The sequence below is a fragment of the Geotrypetes seraphini genome, chromosome 4 (assembly GCF_902459505.1).
Source record: "Geotrypetes seraphini chromosome 4, aGeoSer1.1, whole genome shotgun sequence".
Lineage (NCBI taxonomy): Eukaryota > Metazoa > Chordata > Amphibia > Gymnophiona > Dermophiidae > Geotrypetes > Geotrypetes seraphini.
This window is the reverse complement of record NC_047087.1, coordinates 72,617,224-72,638,276: the sequence shown is the minus strand read 5'-3', so window position 1 is coordinate 72,638,276 and position 21,053 is coordinate 72,617,224. Positions and strand designations below refer to the sequence as shown.

At 40.7% G+C, this 21,053-nt stretch overlaps 1 protein-coding gene across 1 annotated transcript in view; it reads left to right on the top strand.

The window, feature by feature from the left end:
• The window catches only part of EPHA6 (EPH receptor A6), an 895,964-nt gene that overhangs the window by 177,303 nt on the left and 697,608 nt on the right, over nucleotides 1-21,053 (top strand). Inside the window, exon 3 of the mRNA XM_033941517.1 lies at nucleotides 1,532-2,195. Within this exon, the coding sequence (XP_033797408.1) occupies nucleotides 1,532-2,195 (664 nt within the window). The remainder of the gene's footprint in view (nucleotides 1-1,531; nucleotides 2,196-21,053) is intronic.

The window sequence follows — 21,053 nt, the reverse complement described above, 5'->3', positions numbered from 1 at the left end:
ATACAGAATGAATTTGCACCATCTTCAGAGCAGGTATACATCTGTACTTGTGAATTTGCATGTCATTGGGAGTCTTCATTTAATAAAAATACATAGAACCTAAGTTACCTTTATAAAATAGGGATATAATAGGCCTTTTCTTGGATTTTTAACATAGGCTTCCTGCAAAATAATTAACCTCACAGGCTATCAAACAATTCATAAAGACCATTTTTACAAGAATATTAAGGAAAGGCTATATCTTGATATAAAAATGTTTCTCTGTGGCATATACTTATTGTACTATCAAATCCTTCTTTTTTTTTTCTCTGTTTATTTCTATTTTTAATTCATGTATGCTTAATTCTTTCCCCTGGGCAACTCATTTGTCAGTTTGACGCTTTACTTCTTTGAACTGTGCAATGGCTATATTATACCTTTTTGCGTACTGATTCTGGGTTACTTTGATACACGTGGTTTTCTCTTCAGGAGAAAAATAAATGATCAACCAGCTCCATTAAATGCATTCCTATTGTACAACTACTTTTTTTTATCTATTGGCTCAATATTCAGCGCTATTTAGCTTGTTATCCACCAAAATTCAGCGGGAGATTGCTGGCCATCTCCTGATATCCCATTTGACGAATAACCTGGTGACCAGCTATACCACATGACATACAGTAGTTGATCACTGCCAATATTCAGCAACTCACCAGCTAAGTTCAGCAGTCAGATAGATACATGTAAAAAGCAGGTCTATCTTTGGCCACTAGAAGAAAAAAAAAACCTGTTAATTCAATGTTGGTCACTGGAAATGGCACCAACATTGAATTTATGGTTTTGCCACAGATTACAAGAGACTGCCAACTACCTCCTACAGGTGGTTTGTGCATCCCTGATATACAACTTCCGTATAAGAAAATATATCTTCTAATAAAAATGTATGTTGACATTCTTAATTCAGTCTAGTAGCTGTGTTATACTGTACTTCTCCATTTGTAAACTCCCTGATATTGAGACTGCAGTGGTCAATAAATTTTTAAAATGCCAGCTGCCACAAGCCAAAAAAAAAATCCAAATTTTTAACAGTAGTATTCAGATCTGCTATCCAGATAGATTAACTGGATAATACTTAGGGCAGCGTTTTGCTGTCTTGAATTATCCAAATAACTTCTGTCTCTGTCTTTATTCCATTCGCAGACTACCCAGTGACATGGCAGTCTATAAAAACACTGGGTGGCGCTGTCTTTCTCAGTGGCATTTATCTGGGTAGCAGATGATAATAACCAGTTAAATGCTTTTAAATGCAGGTCCTAAATAGTGTATTTGATTTTAAGTTTTACAAAACCAACAAAATTATTTTTGATTCCTTATTAATTTGAGTAGTTTCATCACTGTACCATTTGAAAATTAATTACCAGCAAGGAAGAGTCAGCTGTTGCAAGGAATTAGCTTTTTATGTGAATGCAATAAAATGCACTAGTTACAGTCCTCTCTTTAGGTCATACTGTAGAGCTGTTATTAAGATGACAAATCTGTTTCTCATCTGCAGTGGGATGCCATCACTGAAATGGATGAGCATAACCGACCAATTCATACCTATCAGGTCTGCAATGTCATGGAAGCAAACCAAAACAACTGGCTACGTACCAACTGGATCCCCCGTGATGCAGCACAGAAAATATTTGTCGAGATGAAATTTACATTGAGGGACTGCAACAGCATCCCATGGGTTTTGGGGACCTGCAAGGAAACCTTTAACCTCTACTATATGGAATCTGATGAGTCTCATGGAGTAAAGTTCAAGTCAAGTCAGTACAATAAGATTGACACTATTGCAGCCGATGAGAGTTTTACCCAGATGGATCTGGGTGATCGCATTCTTAAACTCAACACAGAGGTTCGTGAGGTGGGGCCAATCAGTAGAAAAGGATTTTATCTTGCTTTTCAGGACATTGGGGCATGTATTGCTCTTGTGTCTGTTCGTGTCTACTACAAGAAATGCCCATTCACCGTCCGTAATTTGGCAATATTTCCCGATACAGTTCCTAGAGTGGATTCCTCCTCTTTAGTGGAAGTACGTGGTTCTTGTGTGAAGTATGCAGAGGAGCGTGATACCCCTAAACTATATTGTGGAGCTGATGGGGACTGGCTTGTGCCTCTTGGAAGATGTATCTGCAGTATTGGATATGAGGAGGTGGATGGTTCCTGTCATGGTAAGCTGCTGATACCCTCTTGAAAAAACTTCCATTTACATTGGATGAGTGGATGAGTTTGTATTAAATTATGCAGTGGTTCTCTTAAAATTCTCTTTCCAGGTTTGATGGTATGTGCTAAAACTGTCATTTAGGGAGAAATTGCCAATGTGGGCTACCATTAAGTTGGGTTATTTTACCATAGATAATGCTATTTTAAAATAGACTCACCTTTTATGCAAATGAGAACCTGTGCAAAAATAGCATGACTTGTGGCAAAATAACCTATTTTAGTGATAGCTCATATTAACAACTTCTCCTTCTTAAGGTAGTATATACTTATATTCTCCTTCTTAAGGTAGTATATACCTATATGTTTATGGTAACTTACCAAGTTAAGGGCAAAATGATTTGGATAAAACCTTCACAGAATTTGATATCTTGTCATAGAATGTTAAATAATAGATTGGATTTCTATTGGAACCCTGCCTAAGAATTTAAAGTGTAATATTTGATTCAACTCTGTCCTTAGAGAACAAAGTTAAGACAGTGATTGAGAAAACATTTTTTGAAGTTAAGGCAGCTATGTGGAATTTAAAAAATATTTCAATTTTGAACAGTTTAAAACTTCTGTTCAAGCTTGTATTTTATCCCAAATAGAATACAGGCAGTCCCCAAGTTATAGACTTGGTACAACTTGGTACAACTTAAGTACAACTCATGAGTTGTACAACTCATAGAACTCATAGAATGCGGTTGTGGCGTCTTTTGATTTCACTGAGCAGTATTTCCAGTGGCATAGACTCCTACAGATTCAGGAATGATGCATGGCCACGTTAAGAACAGTGTTTAGTTGTACCTTAGAGGGAAGACTGGTAGGGACAGTTGGCCCTTTTGTCAGCTGGGAGCAGAGGTAAACAGCAAGAATCTTAAAATCTACAAGTTCTGAGTTGCATAGAATCCGATTTAAGAACAGCTTTAAAAACGTAACTCATTCTTAACCTGCCTGTACTTCAATATTGTCTATATTGCCTATTTGGATAGGGTTTGTAAAAGCTGCAGACTCTGAAAAATACCACAGCTAGAATGTCATGCAAAACATAAAAGTATGACAGCATGATACCATAATATGTCATCTCCATTGGTTGCCAGTAAGACTGAGTAATCTTTATACTATGCATTTTACTTCATAAGATATTATATGGTCAAGTACCTCCTTATATGGTTACTTTAGTACAAGTGTCATCAACTGGTAGGACTTGCTATTCTCAGACTGCATTGGTATTTCATTTTCCTATTTTGATGGGTATTCAGCTAAACATTTTCATATCAAGCTGGTAAAGAATGGAACACCTTACCACTATAAGATCTCTTTACACTCATATGCTGTTTTGTAAAGAACTAAAAGCTCATCTGTTTAGGAAATTTATTGGACAATGCTAATTTTGAGTTTTTTCATCACATTCTTTGCTTGAATATTGTTTGAACTGCTCATCTGTGATATTTACTGCTGATATCATTTCTAACTCTTACTGATATCCAGCTTCTTAATATGTATTCCACATAAAACCATAGTTAAATGGAATATTTTCAGATTTTAAGAAATTGTGTTGCATTAAGTTTGGCTTTCTTCACTTCTGCAGTGAATTAACAATTTGTTAACTGCCACAATAATCTCATTCCTTATAAACATGAAATGAAACATACAATCCTAATATTATGTTCAACTTTCAAAAATTACACAGGGAAGCTGCCATTTGAGAAATTGGTTTTTATAAAGCTAGTTATTTATTAAGCCCAAGAGTGACAAGTAGTATCACAAATGGTGTCCCAAATCATAGCATATCCACTATAAAATGTAGCTTAATAAAGCTAAATATCTAGACTCAAGACAGTGTAAACAAATATTTGAATGCTGTACAGATTGGAGGTCATCTTCGAAGCCTTGTGTGGCATTTCTGTGTGTAAATGCCATCATCTACCTAGCTAAAATGCTGATTTTAAAATGTGGCTACTCACATATAGGCCTACAGCCTGGCTGCCCTGGATAGGCCTAACCGCAGCATCCAGCCTGGCCAGTACCTGGATGGGAGATCACCAGAGAACACCAGGCGCCATAAGCTATGGGGCCCATGTTGGGCAGCATCAACACAGCAAATCCACACACTTCACAGAAGGAAATGGCAAACCACTCATGTACCCTCCCATCAAACATCACAGGGTGGATTCCTCACTGTGTGCTGCCAGGGGTCAGCAGCTGACTCAGTGGCATAATCCATCCATTCATACATAATTGTTGTAAAATGTGCAGACTGAAAAATGGTATGTTCTGGGTGTGGCTTGAAAAAAACAAAAAGAATTGACCCCAAGATATCCACAGAGAAGAAAATCCAGAGAAAACAAAAAAAAACTCTGTGGAGTGACAATGTTCCTAAATGGACTTTATTTGAAAGAGTCAAAGCTCCTAAATGGACTTTATTTGGCTTGCATAGAATAAAATTAATTGTATAATGGAAATAAGATTTTTAAAATTTCTGCATTTACTCTTGCTTGTACGCATGTATGACAATCAATTACCTGCTCATTAGGCCTATGGCTTCTAGGAATGATTTAGGGGCAATTGCATTTACCTCTGTGATGTCTAACACTACCTAAAAAAATTAAGGGCTCCTTTTATCAAGCCGCGCTAGCGGTTTAACGCATGTAATGGCGCACGTTAATCCGCCGGCCGCACTAGCCGCTACCGCCTCCTCTTGAGCAGGCAGTAGTTTTTAGGCTAGCGCGGGGGTTAGCGTGTGATTAAAAGTCATGCGCGTTAACCCCGCTAGCGCAGCTTGATAAAAGGAGCCCTAAGTCCAATTGGATGTGAAATTTGGACCTAACACTTATAAATGTCAGCAAAGGTATGTGTTTTGAAAAATCAGAACTTACAGCCCTTAATGTATAAAATCCTAAGTGATGCCACTGTTTTTTCAACATTTCTGAAATCGCTGCTCCCACTGTACATGCTGGCAAAATACATATATATTTGCTAGTGTCTTTACAAAAAATTTCAGTAGTCACCAGAACATTTGTAAAATTATAAGGGAATTGAGAATATCCTGACTTGGATGTTCTAGTTCCTACGTAGACATCCTATGCAAAATGGGATTTATTGTCTAAACAGTGTCTCGCAAACTTTCCGGCCGGTGGCGCACTACATCCAGTGCCCCGGCCGGAAGGCACCCGGAAGTGTGTGGACATCGACGTGATGACACGCATGACATCATCGCGTTGACGTCCACACATGAACGGAGGCCCATCTGGCCACGACCCGCTTCAGTGGAGGGATCCGGGAGGTGTGGGAAGAGAAAGAGAGATGCTGGCCAGAAGGAGATCATCAGATACAAATCTCAATCATATCGCTATCAACTTGCTAGCTTTCAACCAATGGGTCTTCAGAGAACCAGCTGGGTCAACAGTCTCAAGCTGGCTGGACTCTTCATTAGGCCCTTTGGTTCTTTTATGCATTTATATATATATATATATTTTTTTTTTTTTTAATATTAATTAAATACTTCTTCAATTTATGTATGCTTGTTTAAACCTATTCATTGCTTTTTCTTTCAAATTATTTTTTCTTATAACTTTATCTTTCAAAAATTGAATCCATCTACTAAATACACTTAAAGTTGATCATAATGTACTTAGCTTGCTTAACAGCACCACCTCTCCCTCATGGACACTATGATCAACTTTTAGGGTTCCTTTTACTAAGGTGCTCTAGCGGTTTTAGCATACGCTACATTGCTTCGTGCGCTAGACGCTAATACCTCCGTAGAGCTGGCATTAGTATTTTCTGTGTAGCGTAGGGTTAGCGAGTACGGCATTGTAGCATGCACTAAAAACACTAGCGCACCTTAGTAAAAGGAGCCCTAAGTGTATTTAGTAGTTGGATTCAATTTTTGAAAGATAAAGTTATAAGAAAAAATCATTTGAAAGAAAAAGTTACAAGTACAAGCAAAGAATAGGTTTAAACAAGCATACATAAATTTAAGAAGTATTTAATTCATATTTTTTAATTATATATATAAAAAAAAAAACATAAAAGAACCAAAGAGACTAATGAAGAGTCCAGCCAGCTTGAGACTGTTGACCCAGCTGGTTCTCTGAAGACCCATTGGTTGAAAGCTAGCAAGTTGATAACAATATGATTGAGATTTGTATCTGATGAACTCTTTGTTCTTATCTAAGTGAAAATTCAGATAATTATATTATAAGAATACTTTCTAGTGATTGTTTTTCAAAAAGGCCAGGAGAGTCATCTGCGACGGTTGACGTTAGAGAATGACATGGTGGTTGTTACCCGCGGCTAGCCACAGGTAACCCACCGAAACGGGGAAGAAAAAATAGTGGTCTCTGCGGGGACGGGGACAAGGTCATTCACCGCCCCTTGGAGCAGTGAATGGACTTGTCTCCGCAGTGAGGCATTCAAGGATCGTGCGGTCCCCACCCGCCCGATCGCAGAGTTCCGCCATTTCCCTCCCTCCACCTCACCTTTGATGTAGGGCAGGGCCGGCAAGATGGACAGGCGCAAAAAAAGCCTCCTTCCTTTTCCCCTGCTCTTACCGCCATGCTGCAGCTACTAAAGCCGACAGGAATTCTTTCCGACTTCAATTTTGAAGTCGGAGAGGACGTTCTGGGCCAGGTGGGCATTTTTAGTATGCATAATTAACCTGATTCGAGCTATAGGTGAACATGGGGGACACGTCATTGCAAGGGAGGACAAGTCAATTGATTTATTTTATGTTCTGTTTTTACTACAGGGCAGAGGCACTGAAACAATTCTCAGTACAGTAGTAGTAGTGGTAGGACTCTCTTCTGTCTTCATGGTGTTTCGCAGTACTGAGGCTTATATGGATGCTGCGGGTATGGTGACGGGGCAGTGAATGTGATGGCAGTGATGGTGACGGGGCCGTGAAGGTGATGGTGGTGACGGTGATGGGGCGGTGAAGGGAATGGTGGTGAAGGGGATGGTGAGCCGGGGACGGGGCGGTGACGGGGACAGATTTTTTTCCCCGTGTCATTCTCTAGTTGACGTCCTATAGGCAGTCAGCTGGTGTGGATGACTCTCCTCCTCACCAATGTGTCGCGGCATACCTGAAATCTCAAGAGGCACACTGGTGTGCCGCGGCACAGTTTGTGATACACTAATCTAAAAAATAATGACAATATAAATAATCCAATAAAAAATATATATAAATCAATACATTAATTAAAATAGATCATATAAATTATAGCAGCAATTTATAATGATAGAAACTGTCACAATAGTATAAAACATCTGGTTATATATTCTATCTTATAGGTTTACAGAAATATGAAGGTGCATTCAAATGTTGGAAGCCTAAAATAAGCAACCACAATATTGACCAATTCATGCTTATCAACACACAAATCCTAATGTGACAAAGTTCTTACTTGATTTGGTGAGAACTGAGAAAGAAGAAATGTTGAAAGAATAACATACAAAAAAACCCTGAGTTGAGCAACTTTTTCCACGGAGTCTCTTTGCATGTACAACTACCTTTTCTGATTGTCTCTTGTATAAGAGATATTGGAAAAGTGGATTCTTCCCTTGAAATCCGACTTTGCAATGAAGATTCACTTCTGGTTCACAATGTTCTGAAAAGAAATAGACTTTAAACTTGAGCTGGCAGGATAAGCAAAGAAGATAGGGTGAAATGGCCCTAGAATGACATGATATTACCTTCTGTCTCTTATCATTCTCACAGTGCTCTGTCTGTGGAACAAGATAAAAAGAGCATGCTGGACAGTTCAAGTAAAATATAATTCAGCTTCAGCCTTTTGCATTTTGGCATTATTATAACAGTTACATTAACCTGATTGATTTATAGAATACTGATTTTAAATTTATTCCCGGCACCACTGACAGCTTATAGTTAGACCTGGATAGAAATCTTACAGGTCTCAGAAGTTTTAACAATACATTTTTAATCTCAGCTCTCAAGATACAGGCAGGTGAGCTTTTGTTTATTAATAATCTCTTTTAGGGAGTTTAATTTTAAGCAAATATATGATTTCAGTGTAGGATCCATTCAAATATGCAGAGTGGTGGTGGTGGGATTCATGAATCACTAGCAGAGTTCTTATTCCTTGATTAAATAATGAGGACATGATGCAGAGTATTTACTGGGGAAAAAGTTTCCCAATTTTTATTTGTATTTATTTTATTTATTTTTTGCATTTAAAATTATGAATGGAACAGATTGGTTTAGATCAGTGTTTCTCAACTTAATCCTGGAGTATCCCCTAGCCAGTCAGGTTTTCAGAATATCCACAATGAATATGCATAAACCTGATTTGCATACACTGCCTCTATTATATGCAAATTTATTTCTTGAATATTCATTGTGGTATCCTGAAAATCTGACTGGCAAGGGGTACTCCAGGACAAGTTGAAAAACACTGGTTTAGGTTAGTTTCTGAGTAATAGCCAACCCATGGGAACTAATATGTTACAATATACACTTTAAATAACTAGCAAGCACAATAGCAACATGTACCGGTATACAGTTATTAAATATTATGATAAGGATCAAGACAGTATGATGCATTTAGACTGAATCAGAAGTGTTCCCACTGAAGTGATATCGCAAAGACATCTTAAGCATGTCCCATTATCTTGCTTTTAGAAAGAGTATGCATTGATTCCCATATGATCCATTTTGCAAAGGGGCTATATGTAGTATGTCTAAGTCAGGGTATTCACACTTGCCTGAATATTTTACAAAAGACTTTGCTGACTGCAGGACTTTTGGCACCGGATTCTTCAAATGGGCCGTTAATGGTGGTCAACAGCAAAAGCAGCTCCATTTGCATGTCCGTCATGCAGTAGGCACCGGAAATGTAGGCCAGGGTTTTAGAGGCCTACATTTCTGGCACCTACTTTAAATGAGAATCTCATCCATGCAGGCACCTAAGGACACCTTTGCCAACTTCTGGAGTATGCCACACCTATGTTAGATGTAGGCGTCCTTAGGCACCTCTATGGAAGTGGTTCCGCAGCACATTTAATAGGCATCTAAAGTGCAAGCCATTTATCAACAATAGCGGTAGGACACCTACCACCACCTAACATGACATGGTTTTTAGAATCAGGCCCTCTAAAATACATATAAGAATGCCTACAGATATGTATCTGATGGCGTGTCCAATAAGAATAGTGATTTCAGAAATCTATACTTGAAGGAAAAAGAGTAGCATCATGCAACAACTTCCACATATAAGTGCAGGCTTCCCCTGTCATTACTGTTAGGGCTCTGCGCATGTCTCAATCGCTCACTGAGCGATTGAGTCGGTAGGTTTGCATGCAATTCATTTGCAGCTCCGTGCAAATCATTTACATGCAAACTTAATAGTGAATCAATCGCTGTTGGAAAATCGACCAGAGAATTGGTCAGCAGCGACTGAGTCACTATTGTGGGTGAATCTCACCCTTAGACATCCCTTTGAAAATTACCCTCTCAGTGCATAAACTCATATTAAAATAGATTAAACATGGATTAATGTAAATATACATAAGAACAGAAGAATATCCATTCTGAGTTAAACCAATGGTCTGTGTAGCCCAGTATTCCTCTTAGCTGCTAAGTTCAAAGTGGGTTACAACAAGCATGAGCATATTCAAGTACAAAATTTTTTAAAAATCACAGTTTATAACAATCAGAAAGTCCAAAACCCTGGTTTTCCCAATATAAAATCCAGTACAGTTTTCATTTCACAGATATTTCAGAAATAGCTGTGTTTTCAAAGCTTTTCTAAATGACTTATAACCTCCCCATCCTCCATTTTTCTTTCTTTCTTTTTTTTTTTTTTTTAACAAAGCTGCGCTAGTGGCTGCCGAAGCTCTTTAAATCCCTATGGGCTTTGGGGCAGTTAATGAAGTGGCCTATGCTATCAGGCTTGTAAATGAGGGGGATAATGTGATAAGACCCTTATTTCACATGGTAAATGATTCCAAAGTTAATCAGCTTATCCGTTTAATATTTTATTTTTAGTATTAACCAATCTGCAATGTATAGGGGGATGGAGCCAACAGCAATTCCTCTGAGGAGTGTAAACACTGAGATGGTTGGTAAACAGTTGCCATGTCCTTCAAATACCCTAGGCATAGTCCATATACAATTATAAAAATGAAGGTTAGACTCTTAAATTAAATCCTCGCTTCTATTGGTAGCCGATGCAACTCTGTAAAAATGGGGTGGCATGATCAAATTTACTTCCCCCAAAAATCCACTTAGCAGAAATATTTTGTAAAGTTTGCAGTTGTTTCAATTGTTTGACTGTTAATGGGCTGTTTTCCATACAAATGAATGCCAGTGAGTCCAATAATATTAAAATAAGCCACCACAAATGAAGTTAAGCAATTTTCTTTATGACAACTCACCACATAATTCTAAAACGTTCCCATATCTTCCGAGGTGTAATTAAGTTGCAGGATTAGCCTCCAGTGATTGAGAAACTACCTGATATGGACAGTTTTGGACTCATCTGTCCTCTTGGGATGCAAAATGAAGTTTTAATGACTACTCTTCCCTATCCACCCAACATCCAAAATGAAGATTCTTTGGTATCTATCCATCCTCAAGGCATTTGAGATAAAATTAACTCCATTAGCCACCTCCACTCCCTTACTGGCACCCTGATCAAGGATTTTGATGCCCCAAACATCTTCTCTCACTCCCTACCCTTCTTGAATGCTGCATAAGATTCTGAGGTTCCAATTCAGTCTCCATGTTACCTCACCCTTCCTTATGTAGCCATTCTACATCTATTGGTTAGGACACTATTGATATATTTCCTGTGCATTTTCTTATTGACTATACATTGTAAACCACTTAGAAAAACAATTACTAGTAATGGATGGTACCGTGTTTCCCTGAAAATAAGACCTAGCATGATTTTCAGGGTAGGTCTTAATATAAGCCCTACCCCTGAAAATAAGCCCTAGTCACCAGCAGCAGCGCTTCCCCCATGCCTCCTGCTGATCCTTCCATCTCTCCCTCCCATCCGAACCCTAACCGTGAGACTGAAATACCTGGTACCAAACGGCAGCGTCAGCAGCGTCGGCTGCATCGCGATCTTCTCACACCCAGGTGTTCTGTGTGCCACATTGCTTATGACATCATCAGTAATGCGGCAGAGGAACGCCTGGACGTGAGAAAGTTGCGATTCAGCCTGTGCTGCCGACGCTGCTGTTTGTTATCAGGTATTTCAGTCTCGTGGTCGGGGTTCGGATGGGAGGGATAGATGAAAGGGTCAGCGGGGGCACGAGGAGTGTGTGGCAGCGTCAGGGGGGATGGGAGGGATAGAAAGATGCTGCACAGGGGGATGGGAGGGATAGAATCTGAAAGGGTTCTGCTGCACAAGGGGATGGGAGGGAGGGATAGAAAGATACTGCACAAGGGGATGGGTGAGAGGGGAGGAAAGATGCGGCACATGTGGGGGGAGAGAAATGAATGAGGAAGGGAGAGATGATCATTGTACATGAAAAAAAATAAGACCTACCCTGAAAATAAGAGCTAGTGCCTTTTTTAGGCCCAAAAATAATATAAGATAGTGTTTTATTTTCAGGGAAACATGGTATATCAAGCATTATTAAACTTGAAATTTGAAATTGGGATCATAACCAGGGAAGCCCAGTTCAAATTAGAGAATGACACGGGGAAAAAATCTGTCCCCGTCACCGCCCCGTCACCGGCCCACCATCCTCTGCACCGCCCCGTCACCGCCATTCCATTCACCACCCCGTCACCGTCACTGCCATCCCTTTCACCGCCCCGTCACCGCCACTGCCATCCCATTCACCGCCCCGTCACCGTCCCCGCAGCATCTTTTGGGATCTTTAACTCATCATCGCTAGGACTCGAATCTGAGTCCGTGGCACCTAACATAGAATGGAATTAGTATGGCAAAGTAATGAAGAATGGTCCAGCAGCCCCTACCCTCCCTCCACCTCACCTTATATTCGTTCCGAGTTTGCCGGCTTCCTTTTTCCCTAGCCGCATGCGTTCAAAAAGCCGTGCATTTAGCCAGCTCCCTCCCTCCACCTCACCTTAAATTTCGAGTTTTCCGGCTTCCTTTTTTCCGAGCCGCACGTGTTCAAAAATCCGTGCACGCGCGGCTGCGCGAGTCAATCAAACTTCTCCTCTCCTGCAACTTCCTGTTTCCGGTTGCGTCAGAGGAGAAGATTGATTGACTCGCGCAGCCGCGCGTGCACAGATTTTTGAACACGTGCGGCTCGGAAAAAAGGAAGCCGGAAAACTCGAAATTTAAGGTGAGGTGGAGGGAGGGAGCTGGCTAAATGCTACGGGCGGGCGGGCGGTGGCTGCGGGGACCGTGCGATCCTTGATACCTCACTGCGGAGACAAGACCATTCACCGCCCCGCGGGCGGTGAATGGCCTTGTCCCCATCGCCGCAGTGACTGCTAGTTTTCTTCCCCGTTTTCGGCGGGTGACCCGCGGCTAAAATGCGGTGGCCGCGGGTAAACCGCCACCGTGTCATTCTCTAGTTCAAATCCTGTCACTGCTTCTTGTGATCTTGGAAAGTTACTTAACTCTCCATTGTCTAAGGTACAAGCTTAGGGGATCTTTTACTAAAGGTGCTTTTCCAAAATGAGGATTTGGACATTTCAAGCAAATGGGCTTTTCAAATGCCCAAATGGACATCCACCATCTATATATATAAAATCGGAGGTATGTATGTGTGTATGTATGTATGTATGTGTGTGTGTGTGTATGTGCCGTGATCACGCAAAAACGGCTTGACCGATTTGAACAAAACTTGGTATGCTGATCCCTCACTACCTGGGATGATATGTTCTGGGGGTCTCGCAGCCCACCTGCACACGTGGGCGGAGCTACAAACATAAAATCGGATTTCACCCATTCTTGTCAATGGAAAAAATGTAAAACGCTGCCATTCTCACAGTAATTCAAAAACGACTTGACCGATTTGAACGTAACTTGGTATGCAGATCCCTCACTACCTGGGGTGATATGTTCTGGGGGTCTCGCGGCCCACCTGCACATGTGGGCGGAGCTACAAACAGAAAATCTTATTTCACCCATTCATGTCAATGGAAAAAATGTAAAAACCTGCCATTCTCACTGTAATTCAAAACCGGCTTGACCGTTTTGACCAAAACTTGGTATGCAGATCCCTCACTACCTGGGGTGATATGTTCTGGGGGTCTCGCGGCCCACCTGCACACGTGGGCGGAGCTACAAACAGAAAATCAGATTTCACCCATTCATTTCAATGGAAAAAATGTAAACAGCTGCCATTCTCACAGTAATTCCAACTATAAAACACTTTCTATGATACTATAACCACTAGGGACATCGTTTCTATTCTACCACGGACACCATACATATAGAGTTTGTATGTTCTAACTGTGTTTGTAACTGTTTCCTTCATGCACCCCAGTTCATAATGTTATTACATTACATGAGTACTCACATATCCTGAACTAGGAACACAGGTTCCATTCTGAACCGGGAACAAACTGCATGGAGTTTCTTTTCAACCTGAGTTTCCACATATTGAGTTCTTTAAATCAATACTGAAACTTTTGGATGCCACTTATTCCAACAGATCTTCCTTTTCAGTTTAAGAGATTGCAAATTCCAGTGAGACTTGCATTCTCTATCACAATCAACAAATCACAGGGACAGACTATTACAAACTGTGGAGTGGATTTAAGATCCCCCTGTTTTTCCCATGGACAACTCTATGTTGCTTGCTCAAGGGTGGGTTCACCCAAGAATTTATATGTTCTTGCTCCTGGAGGTGAAACTAAAATTGTTGTTTATAATCAAGTTTTGTGTTAGTTGTATTGTATTCATTTTGTCAAATATTTCACATTATAATTTGATTATTGTACTTTTTATAAAGCTGTAAAAAAATAATTTCATTCACCACTATAAAGTATCTTTATTTCAATCCATTTACTGTGTTATTGCTATAATTAAATACCCGTGCAACGCTGGGGCATCAGCTAGTAGATAGATAAATTTTAAAGTCATTCCCTATGTGACTTCTACACGTGTAAATAAAAACATTTATTCAAGTACTTTGGTAATTTCATAATGTTGCTATTTACACATTTAAAAGCCTGCCTGTGAAAGTCGTTACATGATATTACTCTTTTTCCTTCACTTATAGATTTTTGAAATCACTGGTCCTATTGGACACACCATTTTATTCCTGTGGGTCCTACTGCAAATAACTTGTTCTATTCTTTAGTAAAGGACCCCATTCAGTTTTAATCCCTCCAGGTTCAGACACAATACTTTGTATAGCTGCATGTAACTTACCTTTAGCTACTACTGAAAAAGAATTGAACTAAATAATAAAAAAAAAATAGAATGATCTGATACTATTTCAAATTTGGCTTCAGCAGGGAGAACTATTATCTCTTCTTACCCGCCTTCCTTTTTGAACACTATCTAGGTAGCTAGTAGTGGAGAAAAGGGAATGGAATGGGTCTTGTGTCACTTGAGGGAGGGTGATAAGAGGTAGGTCATTGGGCCATTGGAATCATTTGATTATGATTCACAGATAAGGTAGTTTGAGGTGAGGTTGGCAAGGCCACTAATCTGAGAGCTGTGAAGGTGGGTGATTGCTGTAAGCATATTACTTTTGAATGATAGGAAGTGATGGGAATCTCACCATAAGAACATTTATTTTGGATAATTGGAGGGTGGCAGTCGGTGGAGGATCACATGACAACTTCCAATTTGAAAGCTGAAGGGGTCAGAGATGAGGATTTGGGCCATTTTGGTTCTCAGCACATGTCAGGGAAGCTGATATAAATACATTCACTGTAGTGATAAGACATCAGCATTACCCATTTAACCAAAGGCTTAATGCCTTTAAACAAATAAAAGAATAAAATTCCTAGCTATAGCTTACATTAACCTTAGTCATTATTGAATGCTAACAGCTGATTTTAATGTGCTTTGGCAAATAGGCTTCCAAGGGAGACTTTATAAGTAATCATCACTACTGATTGTTTTATTGCTAAAGGCAGACATTTAAAAGAACTGTAATGCAGAAACACAAAATAATATGACATAAAAAGACCACAAAGCTTATCTATTCTGCCCATTTTCCCTTCTTGATCTACCCCATAGACCAGAAGAATTTTGCATTTGCTTTCAGTTCCCCACAGCTAAGGATCATCTACGTCTAACCCAGTGGTCTCAAACTCAAACCCTTTGCAGGGCCACATTTTGGATTTGTAAGTACTTGGAGGGCCTCAGAAAAAAAATAGCTAATGTCTTATTAATGAAATGACAATTTTGCGTGAGGTAAAACTCTTTATAGTTTATAAATCTTTCCTTTTGGCTAAGTCTTAATAATAATATTGCCATTTATAGCTAAAGAGACATGATCAAGAAACTGTTTTATTTTACTTTTGTGATTTTGATAAATATACCGAGGGCCTCAAAATAGTACCTGGCAGGCCACATGTGGCCCCTGGGCCACGAGTATGAGACCACTGGTCTAACCTTTATTCATTCAAATTCTGTTCCTATTTTATCTCCATTGTGTTACTGCTGCATGCATCTGCCACCTTCCTGTAAATAAATAGCTTGTTATTGTTGTCCTGAGAATCTCCCTTTAAAACCAGGTAGTGGAGCTTCCTTTCAATTTGAAAATGCCCTCGTACACTATGGGGCTCATTTTCAAAACAAAAAGATGTAAAAAAAACCCAAAACGGCATAAAGTGGCACTTGGATGTTTTTTTCGCCAAAACGTCCAAGTCACCATTTTCAAAACAGACTTTCTAGATGTTCTGCTAGGCCTTTTGTCTGCAGTACATCCAAATCTCAAAGGGGCATGTTGGAGACATATTATTGGTGGGATTTGGGCACATGAAAATGTTGCAGTGATAATCAGCACTTTCAGTTCCCAAACTCCACATAGGAAAGGGAGTCCAAAAATATATAAGGCAAACACAAAAGCCAAAAACAGAAAAAAATAAGTCAAGCTTCCAAGGCTTCAATCACTGGTTCAAGTTGAAACTTTCTTGTTCATACAGTCTATCTAACATAACTTTGTAGCCTGAATTGGGGAAAGCCTGGACCCAGCCTTCGGGCTAGATTCACAAACCTGCCAGATTGGGCCTGATCCGGGTCTGATCTGGGCAGGTCGGATGAATCAGTCTGGAAGACAAGAATTCCAGCTTTTATTTTTAAAAACTGTCCAATCTGTCAGAAGAATTGTCCACTTTGCAACGCTAGGGAGGGCCTTGGCAATATTCCGGTGTGTTTAGTTTGAGCAGGATGCCGCCTGTGCCTGGTGAATCACCTCCTGCAGCATGGAAACAGATGGGATCTGGGCTTGGAAACTTTTTCATAGTGAAACTGGCCAGGGAGCCAACAGGCACTGCTCTCCCCCCCCCCCCGGTCCCAGGGCTTATGCAGCCCCTAAAACAGTAAAGGCAGCGAGATTGGGGCAGTAGAGAGCAAGGCAGAGAGCAGGGTGGCATGGAGCTGGACAGTGGGAAAAGAAGGTTTGCGACTGGTCCCTAGCAGTCGCTTCTGGAGTTGATCGGCCAACCCAGTCGGATCGTGAATTTTGTGTTGTGAATCGCGTCCCTGCTTACTTTGCTTGTGTTTCTTCTCATTTGCATGCACGGATTTGAATCAGATTGCAGCTGAGGTTAGTGAATGGGGCCTGAGAGAAATTTGGTCGCAAATGGATCGGTACACGATCGGTTTGCTTTGTGAATCTAGCCCTTAGTTCCTGCAACTGCTGAATTTTCTAGCACAGGCTTCTCAGCGTTTGTCCTGTTCAGGATTCCATTTGCCTGAGGAGCTTATCACTAACAGCTAACTTTTAAACAAACGTGGCACAGCAGGTTACTTAGTGGAAATACTTATTCTGAAGAGGCTTTTATCAGTCCTGCATAACAGTCCCAGTATCTCAGGCTCTTAGAAAAAAGAAACAGAAAGGCTTTTCTCCTGGGAAGGGGTAAAACGCTGACCTCACAGACCTTACAGACCTCGTGGATCTAAAACCGCACGTCCTTAAAAATCCGAGGTCCGCGCCACTTTTTTAAGGTCCGTGCCACTTTTAGTCTGGCTCTGACAGAGCTCTATGACAATTTAACTCTGACGGATCCTAGCATAAGGAGGGAAAAGCATTAGGATCCGTCAGAGTTAAATTGTCATAGAGCTCTGTCAGAGCCAGACTAAATGTGGCACGGACCTCAAAAGTGGCGCGGACCTCAGATTTTTAAGGACGTGCGGTTTTAGATCCAGACCAATGGACCATCAAGCCCAGTAGCCCGTTCTGACGGTGGCCAATCCAGGTCCCTAGTACCTGGCCAAAACCCAGGTGTAGCAATATTTCATGCTACCAATACAGGGCAAGCAGTGGCTTCCCCCATGTCTTTCTCAATAACAGACTATGGACTTTTCCTCCAGAAACTCCAAATCGTTTCTTAAAACCAGCTACGCTATCTGCTCTTACCACATCTTCTGGCAACGTATTCCAGAGCTTAACAATTCGCTGAATGAAAAAAAATTTCCTCCTATTGGTTTTAAGAGTATTTCCCTGTTACTTCATCAAGTGTCCCCTAGTCTTTGTAATTTTTGACGGAGTGAAAAATCGATCCACTTGTACCCCTTCTACTCCACTCGGTATTTTGTAGACTTCAGTCATATCTCCCCTCAGCCATCTCTTTTCCAAACTGAAGAACTCTAACAGTTTTAGTCTTTCCTCATTCAAGAGGAGTTCTAGCCCCTTTACCATCGTGGTCGCTTTTCTTTGAACCTTTTCTAGCACCACTATATCTTTCTTGAGATAAAGAGACCAGAATTGAATGCAATACTCCAAATGAGGTCGCACCATGGAGCGATACAGGGGCATTATGACATTCTTACTCTTGGTAACCATCCCTTTTTTAATAATTCCCAGCATCCTCTTTGCTTTTTTGGCCACTGCCGCTCATTGGGTGGAAGGTTTCATCGTATTGTCTACAATAATATCTAGATCCTTTTCTATATATATATTTCAGTACCAGTTAAATATTGTGCAAAAATATGACTTTACTGCTGTCCTAAAAGTCATATAACAATTGATAGATTTGATATTCCATGGACCATGACTGTTGGCAATCTTTGTTTACTGGTTGATTTCTGACAAACAGAAACTGATGGTATAGTTAATCTAATTTCCTGGCTACAACCTAGGGTTTCTTTTACTAAATGGTGGTAGAGGCTTCTACTTCAGGCTGGCAGGCTGGTAAGCTGGTGAGGTAAATGCTCTGATGCTCATAGGAATTTCATGAGCATCAGAGCATTTAACTTGCCAGTCTACGGTAGTAACCTCTACCACTATTTAATAAAACCCAGTGATAGTATCCTAGAAGCAGAGTATACTGAGACAATTTGAGAGATAATCCAGAGCTAGACCACATAATTTTAAAAACAAATGACAATACTTTAAAATTATTTTTTTGTCTTTACTAGAAGTGGAGTAGCATGGTCGATGAGACTTCCTCCTAAAACTAGTTTTGTCATTGCATTCTGAATTATCTGAACTTGATGTTTTGGGCACAGATGTTGTGTGTGTTACACACACACAATATCTGCCCCATTTGAAAAAAGAAAAAGCCTCCCCCGCCAATAATGCCCCTCCCCAGTGTCTCCCTGATGAACCGGCACTGGGGACCGCCCCCCCTCCACCAGCAAAAATCAGCAGGAGAGATACTCACTCCTGCTTTGCCAACCCCCCTCGCATGAGAAAAGAATTGGCAGGAGGGATGCCCACTCCCTCCTGCCAACAGAGGCCCACCCTGCGCCAGGTGCCACCCCCCAAACCATCCCTTCCCCTCCCAAAAAAGGCAAGAGGGATGCCCACTCCTTCCTGCCACTGGATGCTCCCCCCGAACCTCTCCCTACCCTTACACACACACACACACACACACAGTATCTCTGTGTGAAGAGAACAGAAGGGAAGCTTGGTCCCTCCAGCTCTGAGACCCACCAATCCCAAATGGTGGGCTCAGATGCCTAAAGTCCCTCCCAAGGGATACAGATGGAGGAGCCTAAGGCCTTGATGGGCTTGACTGAGTAGGAATCCCTCCTGCCAATTTTTTCTGACATGGGGGGGGGGGTAGTCCCCAGTGCTGGTTCATCAGGGATATATCAGGGAGGGCTGTCATCAGGGGGAGGAGGGTGCTTTTTTCATTTTTTTAATGGGACAGATGTTGTGAATGTGTAACACATGCACAGAATCTGTGCCTATTAAAAAATAAGTGCCAGGAAGACTGATCTTGACCAGTCGCATTTTTTGATCATTTTTTTTTGTGCATTGTCAAGCGATGTTAGTGCATCAATCTCTCAAGTAGTCTGCATGGGGGTTTAAATATTAAGTAGCTAATTAGCATGGCCGAATTGAAAAATGGGGGATCAAGGGGAAAAACATGTAGTGAGCCATTTTTTGCATCGGGTTGAGAAATGCAATAGTTGCTAAAGCAGTCAAAACTGTTTTAACGACTTTAGTGCATCTAGGCCTCAGTCTGCTGGTTTTCTTTTCCCCAAATGCATGTTAATCACTAAACCACTCTTTTCTCTGCAAAGGTTTTCTGTATTTGTGATAGAAAGATTTCCCATTGTGGGGAAGAATAAGAACTATAAGAAGAGGGAGTACATGCAGTACATGATACAAACCGTGACTAACTGCTTTTATTTATTTTTGTTTTGTTTTAAGGTTGAAGTGGGTGTTACAGCTGTCAGGTCATCTTATGCAATCTGACAGCTATAATGAGCAAACTTTATGGAATGAGTCCCAAATTATGGCTTTCCTTAAATTGTTCAAACAATAATTTCTCATTTATTTTTGTACTTTTAGCACAGTATCTGTAGCAAATTCAAAGCACTGTTGTTTCTTATCTTTGTATAGTAACATTGAATAACATGGTTCACTGTGAGTATTTTTAACATTTAAATGGTAGAAAATTTATTGCAATTGTGTTCAGTTTTCCAAAGCCTTGAAGCCATTTGAATGGGAAAGAAACCTGCTGACATATTTTTTTTCTCAACTAAATCATGTTGAGATGTTGGCATGGTTATTTATTGTAGCCTTCAGTTCATGGGAGGCCAGCCCAGCTGGGAGGCAGGAAGTGACATAAGGTTAGAAACCTTGACAGCTCGTGATTGCATGTGCCTTTGTCCTACTGAAAGAAGACCATATTGGCTGTAACAAAGGTTCAGACTGCTGAAACTCTAGTCAGCTGTTTCAGGCCTGGTGAAAGAGCTCCCTAGCAAACCTTCTGGCTTAGCCCCCCACCCCTCAGTTAACTTTCAATCCTCCAGTCTGCCCCCCCCCCAAAAAAAAAACAACAAGCTTTTAAATATTAAACTTTATTGTATGTGTGTTTTCCTAAAATTGTGCAGTTTGTCATCTGGTTACCGCTAGATCAGTGGTTCCCAAACCCTGTGTTGGGGGACCCCCATCCAGTCGGGTTTTCAAGATAACCCTAATGAATATGCATGAGAGAGATTTGCATACCTGTCACTTCCATTATATGCAAACTCTCTCATGCATATTCATTAGGGATATCTTGAAAACCCGACTGGCTGGGAGTCCACTGCGCTAGATTCTGTAGGTCACCCAAGGTTGGACATGTAATTTAGATGCATATCACAGATTCATGGCTAAACTAATTAGCTAATTAGGTGCTAACAATCAATAACTGATGTTAACAGGGACTTACCCTCCCTTTTACAAAACCATGGAATCGGTTTTTAGTGCAGGCCAGCGTGCTGAATGCTCTGCGCTGTTTCCGACTCTCATAG